Source organism: Fukomys damarensis, unplaced genomic scaffold (assembly GCF_012274545.1).
Source record: "Fukomys damarensis isolate Sample0158 unplaced genomic scaffold, DMR_v1.0_HiC HiC_scaffold_36, whole genome shotgun sequence".
Lineage (NCBI taxonomy): Eukaryota > Metazoa > Chordata > Mammalia > Rodentia > Bathyergidae > Fukomys > Fukomys damarensis.
The window spans coordinates 18,194,410-18,210,104 of NW_022900948.1; the positions used below are offsets into that span (position 1 = coordinate 18,194,410).

At 34.3% G+C, this 15,695-nt stretch overlaps 1 protein-coding gene across 3 annotated transcripts in view; it reads left to right on the forward strand.

The window, feature by feature from the left end:
* Positions 1 to 15,695, forward strand: part of Stx17 (syntaxin 17) — a 65,535-nt gene that overhangs the window by 16,704 nt on the left and 33,136 nt on the right. For all 3 annotated transcript variants that reach the window (XM_010614370.2, XM_010614372.2, XM_010614371.3), the window contains exon 3: positions 9,497 to 9,562. In XM_010614370.2, coding sequence (XP_010612672.1) covers positions 9,497 to 9,562 — 66 coding nt within the window. The remainder of the gene's footprint in view (positions 1 to 9,496; positions 9,563 to 15,695) is intronic.

The following is a 15,695-nucleotide window of genomic DNA, read 5'->3' on the forward strand; positions in this document are numbered from 1 at the left end:
GTGACTTATTTATTTCACTTAGGAGTATATCTTCAATATGTATCCATTTTCCTATGAATGAATCTATTTTCTCATTCTTTATGGCTGAGTAATATTCCATTATATAGAAAAACCACATCTTTATCCAGTTTCCAACGGATGGGCAAATGGGCTGTTTCCAAGATTTAGCTATTACAAACTGTGCTGCTATAAACATGGGTGCACATACTTCTCTGTGATATGATTCTTTTAGTTCTTTTGGAAAGATACCCAGCAGAGGGATGGCTGGGTCAAGTGGAACCTCCAGTCCAAGCTCTTTGAGGTATCTCCATATTGATTTCCATAGTGGTTGCACCAGTCTGCACTCCCACCAACAATGAAGAAGGGTTCCTTTGGTTTTCTTTTTTTAATACTTAGTTTTCAAATTGAGTTTTATTAAGCTAAATCCATAGCCCTTGGTGAAGATGTCCCTGACAGATTTTCTAAGATTGGTGTATGGGAGACAGCCATCTTCTGCTCAGTGGTGATGGCAGTGGTAGCCAGTAGCTCTGGCATGGGTACACCATCAGGAAGCAGAACAAAGCCTGTTTTTATTTCTCTAGGTGTATCATTAGGTTATTTATTTGGACTCTGTTTTTTTCATGTGGTCATTTACAGCTACAAACTTCCTTTAATAGAGTCCTGTAGGTTTTGGTATCTTGTGTTGGCATTATGTTTTGAATGTAGGAACTAAGTTCTTCTTTGATTTCTTCTGTGACACATTGATTATTCAAGGGTATATGGTAAGGGTATATTTCCACTTGTTTCCATAATTTTTTTTTTTTTTGAGACAAAGTCTCACTATATATAGTTCAGGCTGTCTTGAACTCACTATGTATCCCAGGCTGGCCTCAAATCATAGCAATCCTCCTTCCTCAGTCTCCTGAGTGCTGGGATTACAGGCATGCTCCACTATATCTGGTTGTGTTATTACTGAAAGGTATTGACTTATTCCTATCATTCATTTCCGGATCCCCCTCCCTTCTGCTTAACTATTCACCCTGCATGGTGTATTTATTTTATTAGATGTTTTCACATTTTACCTTCATTGTCTCTTTCTATGATATTCTTGAGAATTTTCTGGAGTGCTGGTTTGGTGGTCATGAATTTCTTTCTTTTTTAAAAAGTTATTACTGAAAGGTATTGACTTATTCCTATCATTCATTTCCGGATCCCCCTCCCTTCTGCTTAACTATTCACCCTGCATGGTGTATTTATTTTATTAGATGTTTTCACATTTTACCTTCATTGTCTCTTTCTATGATATTCTTGAGAATTTTCTGGAGTGCTGGTTTGGTGGTCATGAATTTCTTTCTTTTTTAAAAATAAATTTTATTTTATCCCATTTCCCTTCCCTTCCCTATGTACAAGAGCTCTGTTTCCATTTTTTCCTTCTATTTTCACTTTTTTCTTGTTTCTTCCTTCCTTTCTCCCTCCCTTCTTCCTTGTTCCCCTTCCCATTTAAACATTTTCTTCCCATTTCCCAATATCTATTATACATTTAGTCCTTATTTCTATTTTGAGTTTCTCTCATCAGAGAAGCAATACAGTATTTAAATATGTGTGTCTGATTTATTTCACTTATGAGTACGGTCTCAAGGTCCCTCCTTTTAGCTATAAATGTCTGAAGCTCATCCTTCTTTATGGTAGAGGAACTCCATTGCATAAAAAAATCTTTATTCACTTGCTGATTGACAGACATTTGGGCTGTTTCTAAGATTTATCTATTACAAACTGTGCCACTCTAAACGCAGGTGTGCATATATCACTGTGGTATGATGCTTTTAAACAGAACTTCTAGTTTTAGTTTTTTGATAAATCTCCACACTGGTTTCACCGTGGTTGCACCAGTCTGTACTCCCACCACCAGTGTGTACTCCACCAGTGGAGTAGGTTTTCTTTTTTCCCACAGCCCCTCCAGCACTTGTCATTGGTTGATTTCTTGTTAGCAGCCATTCTTTCTTAACTACACTGATAAAAAAGGAGTAGATGGAGCTCCCAACCCACTAGATGTCAGATATGCCAAGTTCATGTCACCTGAAGTTGAAGAATGAGTTCTAAGGAACAGTGGAGGTTAAGAGCAGGAAAATTTATTGGGGAACAGGAATGGGGAATAAGAATAGCTCCTGGGAGACAGGAGGGGCCCTGAATGGGTTGCCTCCAGTTGCTGATTCTTTATAGTATTTCCCTTGTGGTCTGGGTTTTGTTTATGAGGTCTTTGCCTATTCCTATGTTGTCAAGTATTCTACCTATTCTCTCTTCCATCAGATGTAGTGGTTCTGTTTTAATATTTAGATCTTTGATCTGTTTGGATTTTAGGTTAGTACACGGTGAAAGATGTATGACTTTCTTAATGTGTTCTTTGTCATGGAAAGATCTTATTTCTTCATCAATTTTGAGAGGTGGATTTGTAGGATATATCAACATGAGTTACTTGTTTTCTTTTGGGACTTGAAACACTTCACTACATGCTCTTCTGGGCTTTTAAGTTTGTATAGAGTAGTCTGCTGTAATTCTAATGGGCTTACCTTTATAAGTGATTTGTATTTTTCTCTAGTAGCTTCTTAAAATATTCCATCCTTGTGTTGGACTTCTGGAATTTTGCACATTATATGTTAAGAGGTTCTGTTTTTTGGTCCTGGGAATTGAACTCAGGCCCTTGCGCTTGTGAAGCAGGCAGAGGAACCTCTGAGCCAAACCCCCGGCCCTCCATAAGAGGTTCTTTTGTGATCATGGTTGTTTGGAGTTCTATATGTTTCACTTTTCTGTATGCTAAAATTTTTTCCTCATATTTGCAAAGTTTCCTGGTATTATTTCTGTAAACAGGTTTTTCTATACCATTTGTGCTGTCTTCTGATGTTTCACTAATTCCAGTTAATGTTAAATTAGTCTTCTTTGTGTTATCTAGCATCTGTTGGATCCATTTTTCATGTTCTTTTGTAGCTTTTAAGGTATCTCTAAGTAATTGGTCATTGATATCAGTCCTGTCTTCTAGTTCTGACACTCTGTCCTTACATTGGTCACATCTCCTGCTGATACTTTCAATGAAATTTTTAATTGCCTAGGTTTATGTTGGTACCTTTTCATAGACTATGCGCTCTCTCTCATAGACTCTCTTTGCTAAGCTGGTCATTTGTTTTGGATTTTTTTTTTTTTTTAGTACATATAGGTTTTATTAGTGTCTTCTGTAAATGTGATGGTTAAGTCCATTATTTGTTTAGTTATAAATTAAGTCCTGGTCTTACACACATTCAAGTAGTGAACTCACAGATATGAATGGACCTCACATTACAAACAGGCATAGATGTGAACATTTCATGGAAGCAGCTCATACGTCTGCTGGACATCATCACAGCGGTTCTGCTGTGTGGTTATTAGAATAGTGCAATAGTGTACCGTACTACAGTACTCAGTGAGAACCCAGATGTCCAGAAGCAAGAGTAAAAGCAGTGGTGATGTGGAGGGGACTGCTAGGAAGTGCAAAGCAATAAACATGGAAACAAAAGTGAAAAGAATTGACGATTGGAGCAAGGCAAAAAGATGATAGACAACACTCATTCTTATAACATGAAGTTCAGCTATTGGCACAATTCTAAACAACAAGGACAAGGTCTTATATACTTTACATTGCATATTTGTGTCAAAGGTGCATAAGGCTCACTTTGTCGGGCTTACAAACAAACCTGACTTACAACAAATGTTCTTTAGAATGGAACTTTTTTATAATTCAGGGACTTACTTTATCTTCTTTGAGCACACTAAGCACCTTTTTATATGTTTTTTTTTCTGTTCTCTTTTATGATTTCAAATAGTTCAGCTATTTGAACTTTTTTGGCTTTTAATTTCATCCCCCTTGATACTCCAGGGATCAGCTTTGGGGGAGTTGAGAGTTTGGAAGCTGTTTTGTTTACTTGTCTTCTCATGTTTCTTCTTTTTCTCTTTTTCTTTTTTTCTTTTTTTTTTTTTTTTTTCCCGTTTTTTGATATTGTGCTTATGAGAGCAGGCACAGTGCCACTGAGCTAAATCCGTGGCCCTAATTTTCACTTTGTGTGTGTGTGTGTGTATGTGTGTGTGTGTGCATGCGTGCGTGCACTAAGGATTAAGGATCAATTGTAGTGGATAGACTGTTGCTGTTATGGAGTCCTCTTTAATGTTTACTTTTCAGTGATGCACATGGGTGTGGTTAACTATAGGTCTTTTTCTCTATCCTAAGATCCAACCACTTCCCTCAGTTTGGGAGGAGAGGATGCAGGATAACTGGCCTACTATCTAGTTATATGGGAATGAATCACAGTATTTTTAATGAAATAAAAGCAATCCAGATATTGGTATATGTAAGATACCAACTAATAGCAACAACTGTGCAAAACTGGCAATAGCAACAAAGTCAGTACGAATAATAGTGTCAAAAACAAACTGGATATTGACATATCCTAAGAACTAATAGTGTACAACCCTAAACCATATGAAAGAGATCTGCAGTCACAGTGAAAGCACTATGATAAACTAACCAGTGACATACAGTAAATACTTACTTAATGTGGCCTCCACTAACAACAAAAAAGAATTCAACAGTAATAGCATAGAGTTAACTATCTTAAGATTTGTAAAGTTTAATGATTACACAAGATAGAGGGAATGTGCTTGGATAAATTAAAAAAGTAAAAATAAAAAATTAAGCAATGGAAGATGTGGAGGAAAGAAAAGTGAGATAAATTACCCTATTAAGGAATAAAAGGAAATAATAGGTTTAAATAAATGTAACAGAAAAAAAAATAGCAGAATGAAGTAAAACGAAAAAAAAAAAAAAAAAGCCCAAACTCCAAAAAACCAATGAAGGAAAAAAAAGCCACACTTTGCCAAAAGACTTCTAGACTTGACAGATTCAGTAGAGTAGCTTGATTCAGGGTAAACACTCAAAAATCAGTAGCCTTCTTGTACACAAATAACAGACTCACTGAGAGTGAAATTAGGGAAACAATCCCTTTCACAATAGCATCCCCAAAAATGAAATATCTAGGAATCAATCTAACAAAGGAAGAAAAAGACCTCTACATTGAGAACTACAGCACTCTGAAAAAAGAGATCAAAGAGAATATAAGGAAATGGAAGGACATCCCTTGTTCCTGGGTAGGAAGAACCAATATGGTGAAAATGGCCATACTTCCAAAACTGCTATACAGATTCAGTGCAATTCCAATTAAAATCCCAACAGTATATTTCACAGAACAAGAGAAAACAATCCAAAAATTCTTGTGGAACAAGTAGAGATCTAGAATAGCAAAAGCAATTCTAGACAACAGAGACATGGAGGAGGTATCACAGTCCCCAACTTGAAACTATACTACAAAGCAATTATGATAAAAACAGCTTGGTACTGGCAAAGAAACAGACCCAAGCATCAGTGGAATAGATTAGAAGATGCAGAAACATCTGACATACTCAGCTACCTCATCTTTGACAAAGGAGCCAACCACCCTCACTGGAGGAAAGATAGACTCTTTAATTAATGGTATTGGAAAAACTGGATTTCACCTTGCCAAAGGTTAGAACTAGACCCCTGTCTTTCACTATGCACTAAACTAAAATCCAAGTGGATTAAAGATATAAATATTAAAACAGAAATACAAAACCTGTTGTAAGATAAGTTATGTAGCACTCTTGAAGATATTAACATAGAAAGAGACTTTATGAACAAAAACCTCAGTAGCATAGGAACTAGCACAGAGAATAAAGAACTGGGATCTCATCTTATTGAAAAGCTTTTGCACTGTAGCAGAAATCACCAACAGAGCTAAGAGATAACCTACAATGTGGGAAAAAAAATTACCAGCTATTCCTCAGACAAAGGTCTACTATCTAGAATATATAAAGAACTAAAAAAACAAACAAAAAAGCCCCCCCAGAATATAAAGACCCAATTCAAAAATGGGCATCTGAAATGAATAGACATTTCTCAGATGAAGAAGTAAAAGCAGCAAATAAATGTATGAAAAAATGTTCAACATTACTGGTCATTCGAGAGATGCAGCTGAAAACAACACTGAGATTCCATCTCACCCCAGAAAGAATGGCTGCTATCGAGAAATCAACCAATAACAAATGCTAGCAGGGTTGTGGGGAAAAGGAACCCTTCTTCATTATTGGTGGGAGTGCAGACTGGTGCAACCATATGGAAATCAATATGGAGATGCCTCAAACAACTAGGATTAGAAGTCCCATTTGATCCAGCTATTCCTCTGCTGGGTATCTTCTTAAAAGAATTAGAAGAATCAGGGCCAGGGACTTAGTTCAGTGGTGCTGCAGCCTGCCTCGAAAATTCAAGATCCTGAGTTCAAACAAACAAACAAAAAAGAATTAAAAGAATCATACCACAGTGATATATGCTCACCCATGTTTATAGCAGCACAGTTTATAATAGCTAAAACTTGGAAACAGCCCAGTTGCCCATCAACTGGAGACTGGATAAAGAAGATGTGTTTTTTGTTCTAAAATGGAGTACTGTTTAGCCATAAAGAATGAGAAACTAGAGACATTTATAGCCAAGTGGATGCACATTGAGGACATACTCTGAAGTGAAATTAATGAAACACATATGTGCAGATACCGAATAGTTTCTTGGTGTGAAAAAACAATGTAAATAAGGATCGGAATGTATAATTGAAATTGTGTAATAGGAAGAAAAGGTCTGAAAGAGTAGGGGAAGTAGGAGTAGTAGGGGAAAGGTAAAATGAGAAAAGAAAAAATGTGAGAAAAGGAAAAACATAGAAACAATGTCTTTGCAAACAGTAGAGCCAGTGAAGGGAAGACTGGGAATGGGAAAAAAGTAAGAATCAAGATAAGTCATATAAAGGTACAAGTTCCCAATGATGAATGTAACTGTACTGTATACCTAAAATGTACCAATTAACAATATAAATAAATAAAAGAAAAAAAGGTAATATATTTTCCCTGGGCCTGTTGAAGTCATTGGAAGTACTTGTGTTTATTCTTTTTCTTTCTTGGTTTTTATTTTCCTCTTAATCATTTGATTTTATCCTTCTCTGTTTTGAAGTTTATTTTCCCCAATAAAAAGATGGAAAAAATATGAAATTGAATAGTTTTGCTTTCTCTTACACTGTTAATAATATGTAACTCAGCATTTGTTGCCATTCAGACATTGTTTATTGTTGAAATCCGAGCTCACTTGCTCCCTATGGAATATGCTATGTCCAGTCAGATAGAAACACACTATGTTGACACAGCACTATATGGTACACCATAACATCCACACATTTAACATCCACATTTGATGTTTCTTGGGAAAGCTGCAAATGTCTGTGCCTTGAGACAATTATGATGGTGAAATTATAATTATCCTCAAAGATGGTTGTGAAGATTAAGGCATTATATGAAAAAAACCATGCATGCAATGTTGACACTTGGAAGTGGAGTGTATAACAAGTCTATTAACCTACTCAGGTATTCAACACAGTACTCTCTAGTGAATTAAATTGAGATTATTCCTGGAATATATCCTATGTGTTTGTTGTTGTTTTTATGTTTTTGATATTTGGAAGACATTCATTATATGAGTAATCTTCAGTTATGACCCCCAGTCATTGTTAATATTATGTAGGTTTTCTGTAGATCCTTTGATATGTATTCAGTCATACCATCTATGAAAAGATGAGTTTATTTCTTCCTTTCTAATCTTTACCTTTTCTCCCTCCCTCACTCTTTTTACCTTACTGTGCCAGTTAGGGCCTCCAGTATGATGTTGAATAGGACAGGTGAGATAAGATATCTTTACTTCCTTCCCAATATCAGAAAATGGTCCTTAATATTATAGATAATATAGCATTATCTATAGGGTTTTTATAGATGCCCTCTTTTGGGAGGAGGAGCTTATATTTTACATTTTCTAAGAGTTTTTGTAATAAACAAATGTTCAGTTTTGTCACATGATTGTCTTTAAATCTACCACTGCTATGTTTGTCTATTTTTCTCATCTATACTTTGTTCTCTTTCTCTTCTTACTGTTCCTTTTGTTGGATTAACTGTATTTATTATTCCATTTTTTGTGTTGTTGGATTATTATACCTCTTACTATTTTTAAGTAATTGTCTTATGGTTCAGAATATACACTGTTAACATAGTCTACTTTCAAGTAATTATATACATACTTAATATGTGTTATAAAAATCTTTCAATTATTTATTTCTATTTATTTCCTTAGGGTCTTTGTATTATTGTTTTTTATGTATTTTACTTCCCTCTATATTATTAACACCCCAATGCACAGATGTTGTTTTTGCTTTAGGGTTACCTTTCAAAGAGATTTGAGAAGTAAGAAAAAATTATATTGGCCTATATTTTTACTGTTCTACATTCCTTTTTTTTTTTGAGACAGGGTCTCACTATGTAGTGAGACTGACCTGGAACTCACTGTGTAGCCCAGGAACTCACAGTGATCCTCCTGGCTCAGCCTCCCAAGTGCTGGGATTACGCCCAGTTACATTCCTTGTTTGTTTTGGGTTTGTGTGTGTGTGTGTGTGTGTGTGTGTGTGTGTGTGTGTGTGCTGGGGTTCAAACAAGTGCCTTGCACTTGGGAGGCAGGCAACAGAACCACTGAGCTAAATCTTCAGCCCTGCATTCTTTTGTGTAGAGCCAGATTTTTGTCAGTTATCACTTTACCATTCTTTTTCTTTCTTTCTTTTTTTTCCCCCCCTTGTAGTGCTGAGGATTGAATTCAGGGCCTTGTACATGTTAGGCAAGCACTTTACCACTGAGCTTCATCTTCAGTACATCCATCATTTTAAAGTACTTCCTTTGACAGTTCTTATCATACATGTCTCCACTGGTGATGAGCTCTGTTGAGTTTTTTGTTTCAAAAAATCTTTATTTTGCCTTCATTTTTCTGGGTACACAATTCTTCATTGAATTGTCTGTTGTTTTCCAGTACTTTCAGTATATTATTCCATTGTCTTCTGGTTTATGTTGTTTCTCACAAAAAATTTTCTCTCATTCCTGTCTTTGTTCCTCTATACTTCTCATGTCTTTTTTTCTCTGGCTGCTTTTAAGATATATTAATTTTTATTCAAATTTTAGTTTCTAACTCTTAACACTATCATTGATAAGCATTTAAAAGTTCCTCAAATAGTAGAAGTATATAAGGAATGCTAATAATCTTTTTATTCTTTACTTTTTGTTCTTTATATTTTCCATTTCCAGAGAGTTTGCAATACACACAACCTACACACACCTTTCCAGTAAAGTAACCTGGATCTGGTGACCTTTTGTTTGCTTTATGACTTCTAGAATTGTATATGTAATATTATTGAAAATTTCCCACTTGTATGGAAAGTTAAAGACCGTTACTAAATCACTATCTTCTCTAGGTGATATATTTGAGTAGGTAAGTAGGAGTTTTTGTGGCAATTGCAAATTTTCCTTTAGTGATTAAAAATTCAACACCTTACCTTCTCTCTGTTTATAGTTTCAACGGTGTAGAATCTGGGACAAGTTACATGAAGAGCATATCAATGCAGGACGTACAGTTCAGGTAAGGCTATTTTATTTTTCTGACAAATCAATATGAAAAAGAGTCTTAAGAAAATCTTGCTAAAATAATATAGATTGAAAGCTGTGGGTTGGGAATATACCTGTAATCCCAGCAGGCAGAAGTACTACCTCAAATGTGAGGCCATCCTGGATTACATAGTGAGTTCAAGATCAGCCTGAACTTCATAGTGAGACCCTGTCTCAATAAGCAAACAGAAAAATTTATAAAATAATTCCAGCTGAGTAACCCTTATTTCAAATGTTTGTAGACCAAAAGTATTAATGATTTCAGCTTTTTTTGGACATTTACATATACATAATGAGTTATTGTGGGAATGAAACAAGTCTAAATATGAAATTCATTTTACCTTTTATACAGAGGCTGAGGGTAATTTTCTATAATGTTTTTAGTGCACCTATGTTTTGACTGTAACTTGTCACATGAGGTATGAAATTTTCTCTTTGTGGCTCTATATATGTTGATACTCAAAGGATTTTATTTCATGTCACCAAACTGCCCTCTGGAAATGGATCATCAGTTTATACTCTCATAATCAATACAGTGGACCCTTGACTTATGAGTTCAATTCATTTGTGAGAGCTGGTTGTACCTCAAGTTCTTGTAAGTCAAAACTGTTTTTCCCACAAGAAATAATGGAAATACCTATAATGCATTCTGAACCTTAACTAACTTAATCACTCCTTAAGTAACCTTTTCATAATAAAAAATATATACTGTGTGTAATTTACTAGAAACACCAATAATTTTCCTAGAGTATTCACCAAAAAAGTATAAAATGGCCAAAAACTGAAAACTTTCACATTAAAATAAGGAACAAGAGAAGGATGCCCACTATCACCACTCCTCTTTGATATAGTTCTGGAAACATTAGCCATAGCAATTAGACAAGAGAAAGAAATTAAAGTAATAAAGATAGGAAAGGAAGAAGTTAAACTGTCATTATTTGCTCATGATATGATACTCTATAATGAAGACCCAAAAAACTCCACCAAAAAACTTCTAGACTTAATTGACACTTCTTGCAGAGTAGCTGGATACAAGGTCAACACCCAAAAATCAATAGCCTTCTTGTACACAAATAACAGACTTACCGAGAAAGAAATTAGGGAAACAATTCCTTTCACAATAGCATTCAGTTCTTAATGAGGGAAACCACAGGTGTTATAACAGCATTTATAGTGAATCAAGCTACATATAAAAAACATGTGGTTAACTAAAGGCATTGTATGTGGATTCTTATAAAGGGAAATATTGTGTTCAGAGTGTCATAAAACTATTGTGTATTCCAAAGCACTTAGAATTCTCATATGCTCAGTGTGGCTATCAATACTTCAAATCCCAGCTTTGGTGACCCTGTGATAAGGAAATTGTATTAATGCTCATTTGAGGAGCTAAAAAATGTTCTTCAACATATACCTTACCCATGTTGTTGTATGTCTTACAGTGTAAATATTTGCAAATAACTCTTAACAAGGAATAGTGTTTTATCCTTAACATAATATGCTTTTTTTAAAGATTAAAAGTAAATTATAACTATAAAAAAATCAGAGCAGCAAAGTATTTCTTCTGAAATAAAGGATCTTCTGTTTATATGTATTGCAGATATTCTTTGGTAATTATTTGCTTCTTTTTTAATAAAGAAAATATTTTAAAAAGTCTCCTTCTATGAAAAAATAAAACAAAATTTCATAACAAATTAATTAAATAATAACAATTGTTACACTGAGTACCATAACCTTAAAAGAAAGGCCAAAATGTTAGCGTACAAGTCATAGACCAAAAAAAAAAAAGATTCTTACAAAAAAGAAACAAATAGATAATAGCACAAAACTTTCTTTTCAATGAACTAAGAGGACCTAGTGGTATGAATGAAATAAAATAACATATATATTGAAATATTTTTGAAACCACGGGATGTATAATTTGGGAAATTATTAAAACTTTTCACTACTTCCTATTACTCTCTTCTTTTTTTCATATTTTTAAAATATTTAATAGAGACTCTGGAACCAAGATCTGTCATATAAAGGTACAAGATCCCAATGATGAATGTAACTGTACTGTATACCTAAAAAGTACTGATTAACTCAGTGAGAAAAAATAGACTAGTACAATACATTGTACTGTATTTTATGTAAGAGAGCCACCACAGAAATTAACATAACTTAGAAGCAAGGTAAACAGTTAAGGAGGGCCCAGTCCTGGGGGATATTTTCTCACAGCAGTGTCAGAGTTGAATAGTTGCAACAGAGGCTGTGCATGCAATACTTACGTATTTATAGTCTGCCCTTTACAGAAAAACTTTGCTAATCCCCGTTTTATTGGATTGCATGTTTAATTTTATATTCTAGCCTTTTTGAGATATTTTCTTAGTTTTATCAACTGTTTATACCAAATTATTTATTTCTACTATTACATCTAATTTATTAGAGATTTTTCGCATTTGTTTTCCCTTTTTTATAGTATTTTGGTTGGGGAGGGTAGTTTTTTTGAGATAGGGTCTCATTATGTAGTTCAGATGAGCTTTGAACTCATTATGTAGCCTAGGCTGGCCTAGAACTTGGAGCAGGCCTCCTGCCTCTGCCTCCCAGGTGCTGGGATTACAGCTGTGCACCACCATACCTACCAGCATTTTGTTCATGGGTATAATATCTTTTATTTTTCTGAGACACTAAAAAGCTGATTACCCATCTCCTAGTGGATATCACTCAAAGGTAGTTTGTCAACCTGGCATTTTTCTTAAGGGAACCTAAAAATATCAGTTAGGGTTAGGGTTAGGGTTAGGGTTAGGGTATCAGTTTCTACAAGTCAGTGTGGTTGAGTTTTCTAAAGGTGAAACCTCATTCTCTCCTTGGAGCAGGCATTTTATAAAGCCATAGAGGCAGATTAGACAAGGCTTTCGTTGTTCAGGACAGGCTTTCACACAAATCCCTGCTTTTAGCTCTATGTCTGGAGTTTCTGAATCTAAATAAAGTCAGTTTCTCCAAAGAATGCCCAATCCTCTTGATTTTCAAATTAGTGTAGCTGTGGTACAGTGACTAGGTTGGGATAGAATGAAAAGAGATCATTAGGAAAGGTTACAGAGGTCCAGGAAGTATGTGTATAGCTTAGTGCTAAGAGATGGAGAAAAACAGATTGATTTGAGATGTAAGTGGAAATATGACTTATCTACATGATATATATTTTACTGCTTGCTAACTAGTTCATAGGCCTAGGGAGCAAGGACTATGTCTCCACTATTTGTATATTCCACAGCACCTGGTACTTAGCAAGATTGAATGGTATTGAGCATGTTAATGTTAATGAGATTATTATGACTTGGATTTCTTACCATCTTCACTGTTTAAAACATCATTAAAAAATTTTCATGATTTGTTTGAGATATTGGTTATAGTTAAAGTATTTGTTTATTGATTTTTAAAAACGTATATATTTACATTATTGACCTCCATCTGGCACAAGATTTATGTGTGCCATTAAAATAATGAGATCAAGGAGCCAGGGTTTTAGCTCCGTGGTGCGGCCAACCTGCCTCGCAAGTGCAAGGAGCCAAGTTCGTTCCCCAGTAACAAAATAAATGAATAAAAAGTAATGAGATCAAAACTATTGTTAGATATAGGTATTCGTTTAATTTTAATCATATCTGTCCTGAATTTTGTGTTTAGGCTTGTTCTTTGCTAGTTTGTGTAAGAGTTATTTTTAGAAAAATAATTTCATGAACAGTTATCATAGATTTCTCCAAATTTATCACTATTAAATTCATGTAAGAATTTTTCATTTTCATCATGGTACTTTTTTGATAAAAAGGATCTCATTAAAAATTTTTAGTAGTACATGTTTGCAGTACTTAGTGAATCCATTCATTGTGGGTAGTTGGAACATGTACATAACGCCTAATGTCAGTCTTTTGTGGTTAATGCTTTTGGTGTCTTGGTCAGTGAATCCTATCTATCCTAAAAATCAAGACTACAAACAAGAATTTGTCTCAAACTATTTCTTTAATTTCTTCCTAGGTACCTTATTGTGTGTGTGTGAGGGAGAGGGGAGGCAAAGTGTGTATATGGAGGAAATGTTCACTGCCACCTTTCTTTCAATGTAGACTTTTTTTTTTTTTTTTTATACTGCGGATTGAACTCAGGACCTGTGCTTATAAAGCAGGCGTAGTGCCACTGAGCTAAATCCCTGAACTAATTTATACTTTTTAACTTTTGCTGCTGTATGTAGCAGTGTAGCTATTTTTCATGTATAGAGATCTTATAGCCTATTATCTTTAAATTCTTATTACCAAATAGTTTCCTGATGTGAATAATCTGCAATAATACACAAGATCCTAATAACATTACTGACATTTAGAAATGGGAAGAAAGGAGCTAAAGGTGTAGGGAAGGTGGGATGGGTAGGGGAAGGGTAATAAGGGAAAAGAAAAAAATGTGAGATAATGAAAAGATGAAAATAAAGTGTTTGTAGATGGGGAGGGGAGGAGGGGGTGAAGGGAGGGCAGGGGTAAGGGGAAAAAATGAGAATCAAGACTTGTCATGTAGAGGTACAAGATCCCAACAATGAATGTAACTGTACTGTATCCCTAAAATGTACCAATAAACTCAATTAAAGCTGAAAAAAAAAGTAGGGATAAAAAAAATTCTTATTATTTCTAGTAATTAGATGACAACCCCTTTGGATTTGTTTTAATACTTTAAATCTTTTGAGTAATATTTTTTTTCTCTTATAATAGCACTCATTTTTTTCTAACTCCTTTCTTGTTTTGATTCCTTGTATTTTTTCAGTTTGGCTCTCTGGTTATTGGAAGAAACAGTTGGTTATAAATAAGTTTATTCAAATATATCTTTTTTATAAGACCATATAAAAAGATAACAGCTCCTGCTGAAAAAATTCTGAATGCTATTTCTGCATATTTTTCTCAAAGTAAAATCTGATTATACTCAGTTATGTAACACTTAAATCATATATGGTACTGTTTGCTTGAGAAGTTATTTACTATCTCTGAATTTTAGTTTTCTCAGCTGTCAAATTAGCATAATAGTCTGTAACTTGTAGTATGGTTGTAAGGATTCTTAGTGATGTCTGCCAAAGACCACCAGAGCCTCCCCCAGACAGTAAATATTCAGTAAATACAAAGAATTAATGTTTGATTTGACATTTCCATTTTAATTACTGTACCAAGCTAAAAATTTTGTTGATTCTTTGTTCACTTAAAACAGAGTATGATTGCATCACTTTCCCCCATTTTCATGAACTTGTCATACAAAAGTATAAAATACATGTTTTAAAAGCTCAGTCTCCTCTGCCCTCCTCCCCAAATACTTAATATATTTACAACACTATTTGATAATAGAGGACTCTGAACAATATGTTAAAATTTCTGCCTTAAAAGAACTTACCTAAATAGCCATTCAAAAAAGTTAAATAAATATTTAAATAACAGTTTAAAACTTTAGTATAAGGGTTGGGGATGTGGCTCAGTAGCACTGTACCTACCTGGCAAGTACAAGGTCTTGAGTTTGATCCCTGGTACCAAACAAACAAAAAATCCTTTAATTTAATCAGTATATGACTGTTGTGTGTTATATAAACCAATAAATGCTATAGTGGTAGCTATCTGGGTGCTGGAAAAAGGACTTATTTTGATTATTTCAGATGAGAGAAGGCTAAAGAGCACAGAAAGTGTTTCTCTAAAGTAAGAAGTACAGGAATTCAGTTTTTCTGGCATAGTCTTCGTGTTCTTGGTTGGCATTAATGAGAATCCTTAATAAGAACTAATTTCAATGTTAATATCTTAACATTTTCTTTTAAGGCTGGAGATATTTTTGCTGTTGACTCAGATGGATAGGGTCAGCAGTACTGTACTTTACACATATATAGTAGGTGCTCATTGGATTTCTGAATAAATAAATCTTTTTTTCCCCTTTAAATTTTATTCTTTCTAGGGTTAGTAAATATTCTCTAAGCAATATATATATTTTTATATTGAAATGTGTGAAGTGATTTTACTATTATCTGTGCCTTAATGTAATAGTTAGATAACACAAAGGACAGTCCAAATTTATTTTAATTAAATAGTTATGACTCTGGAACCCTTAATAATAAAGTATAT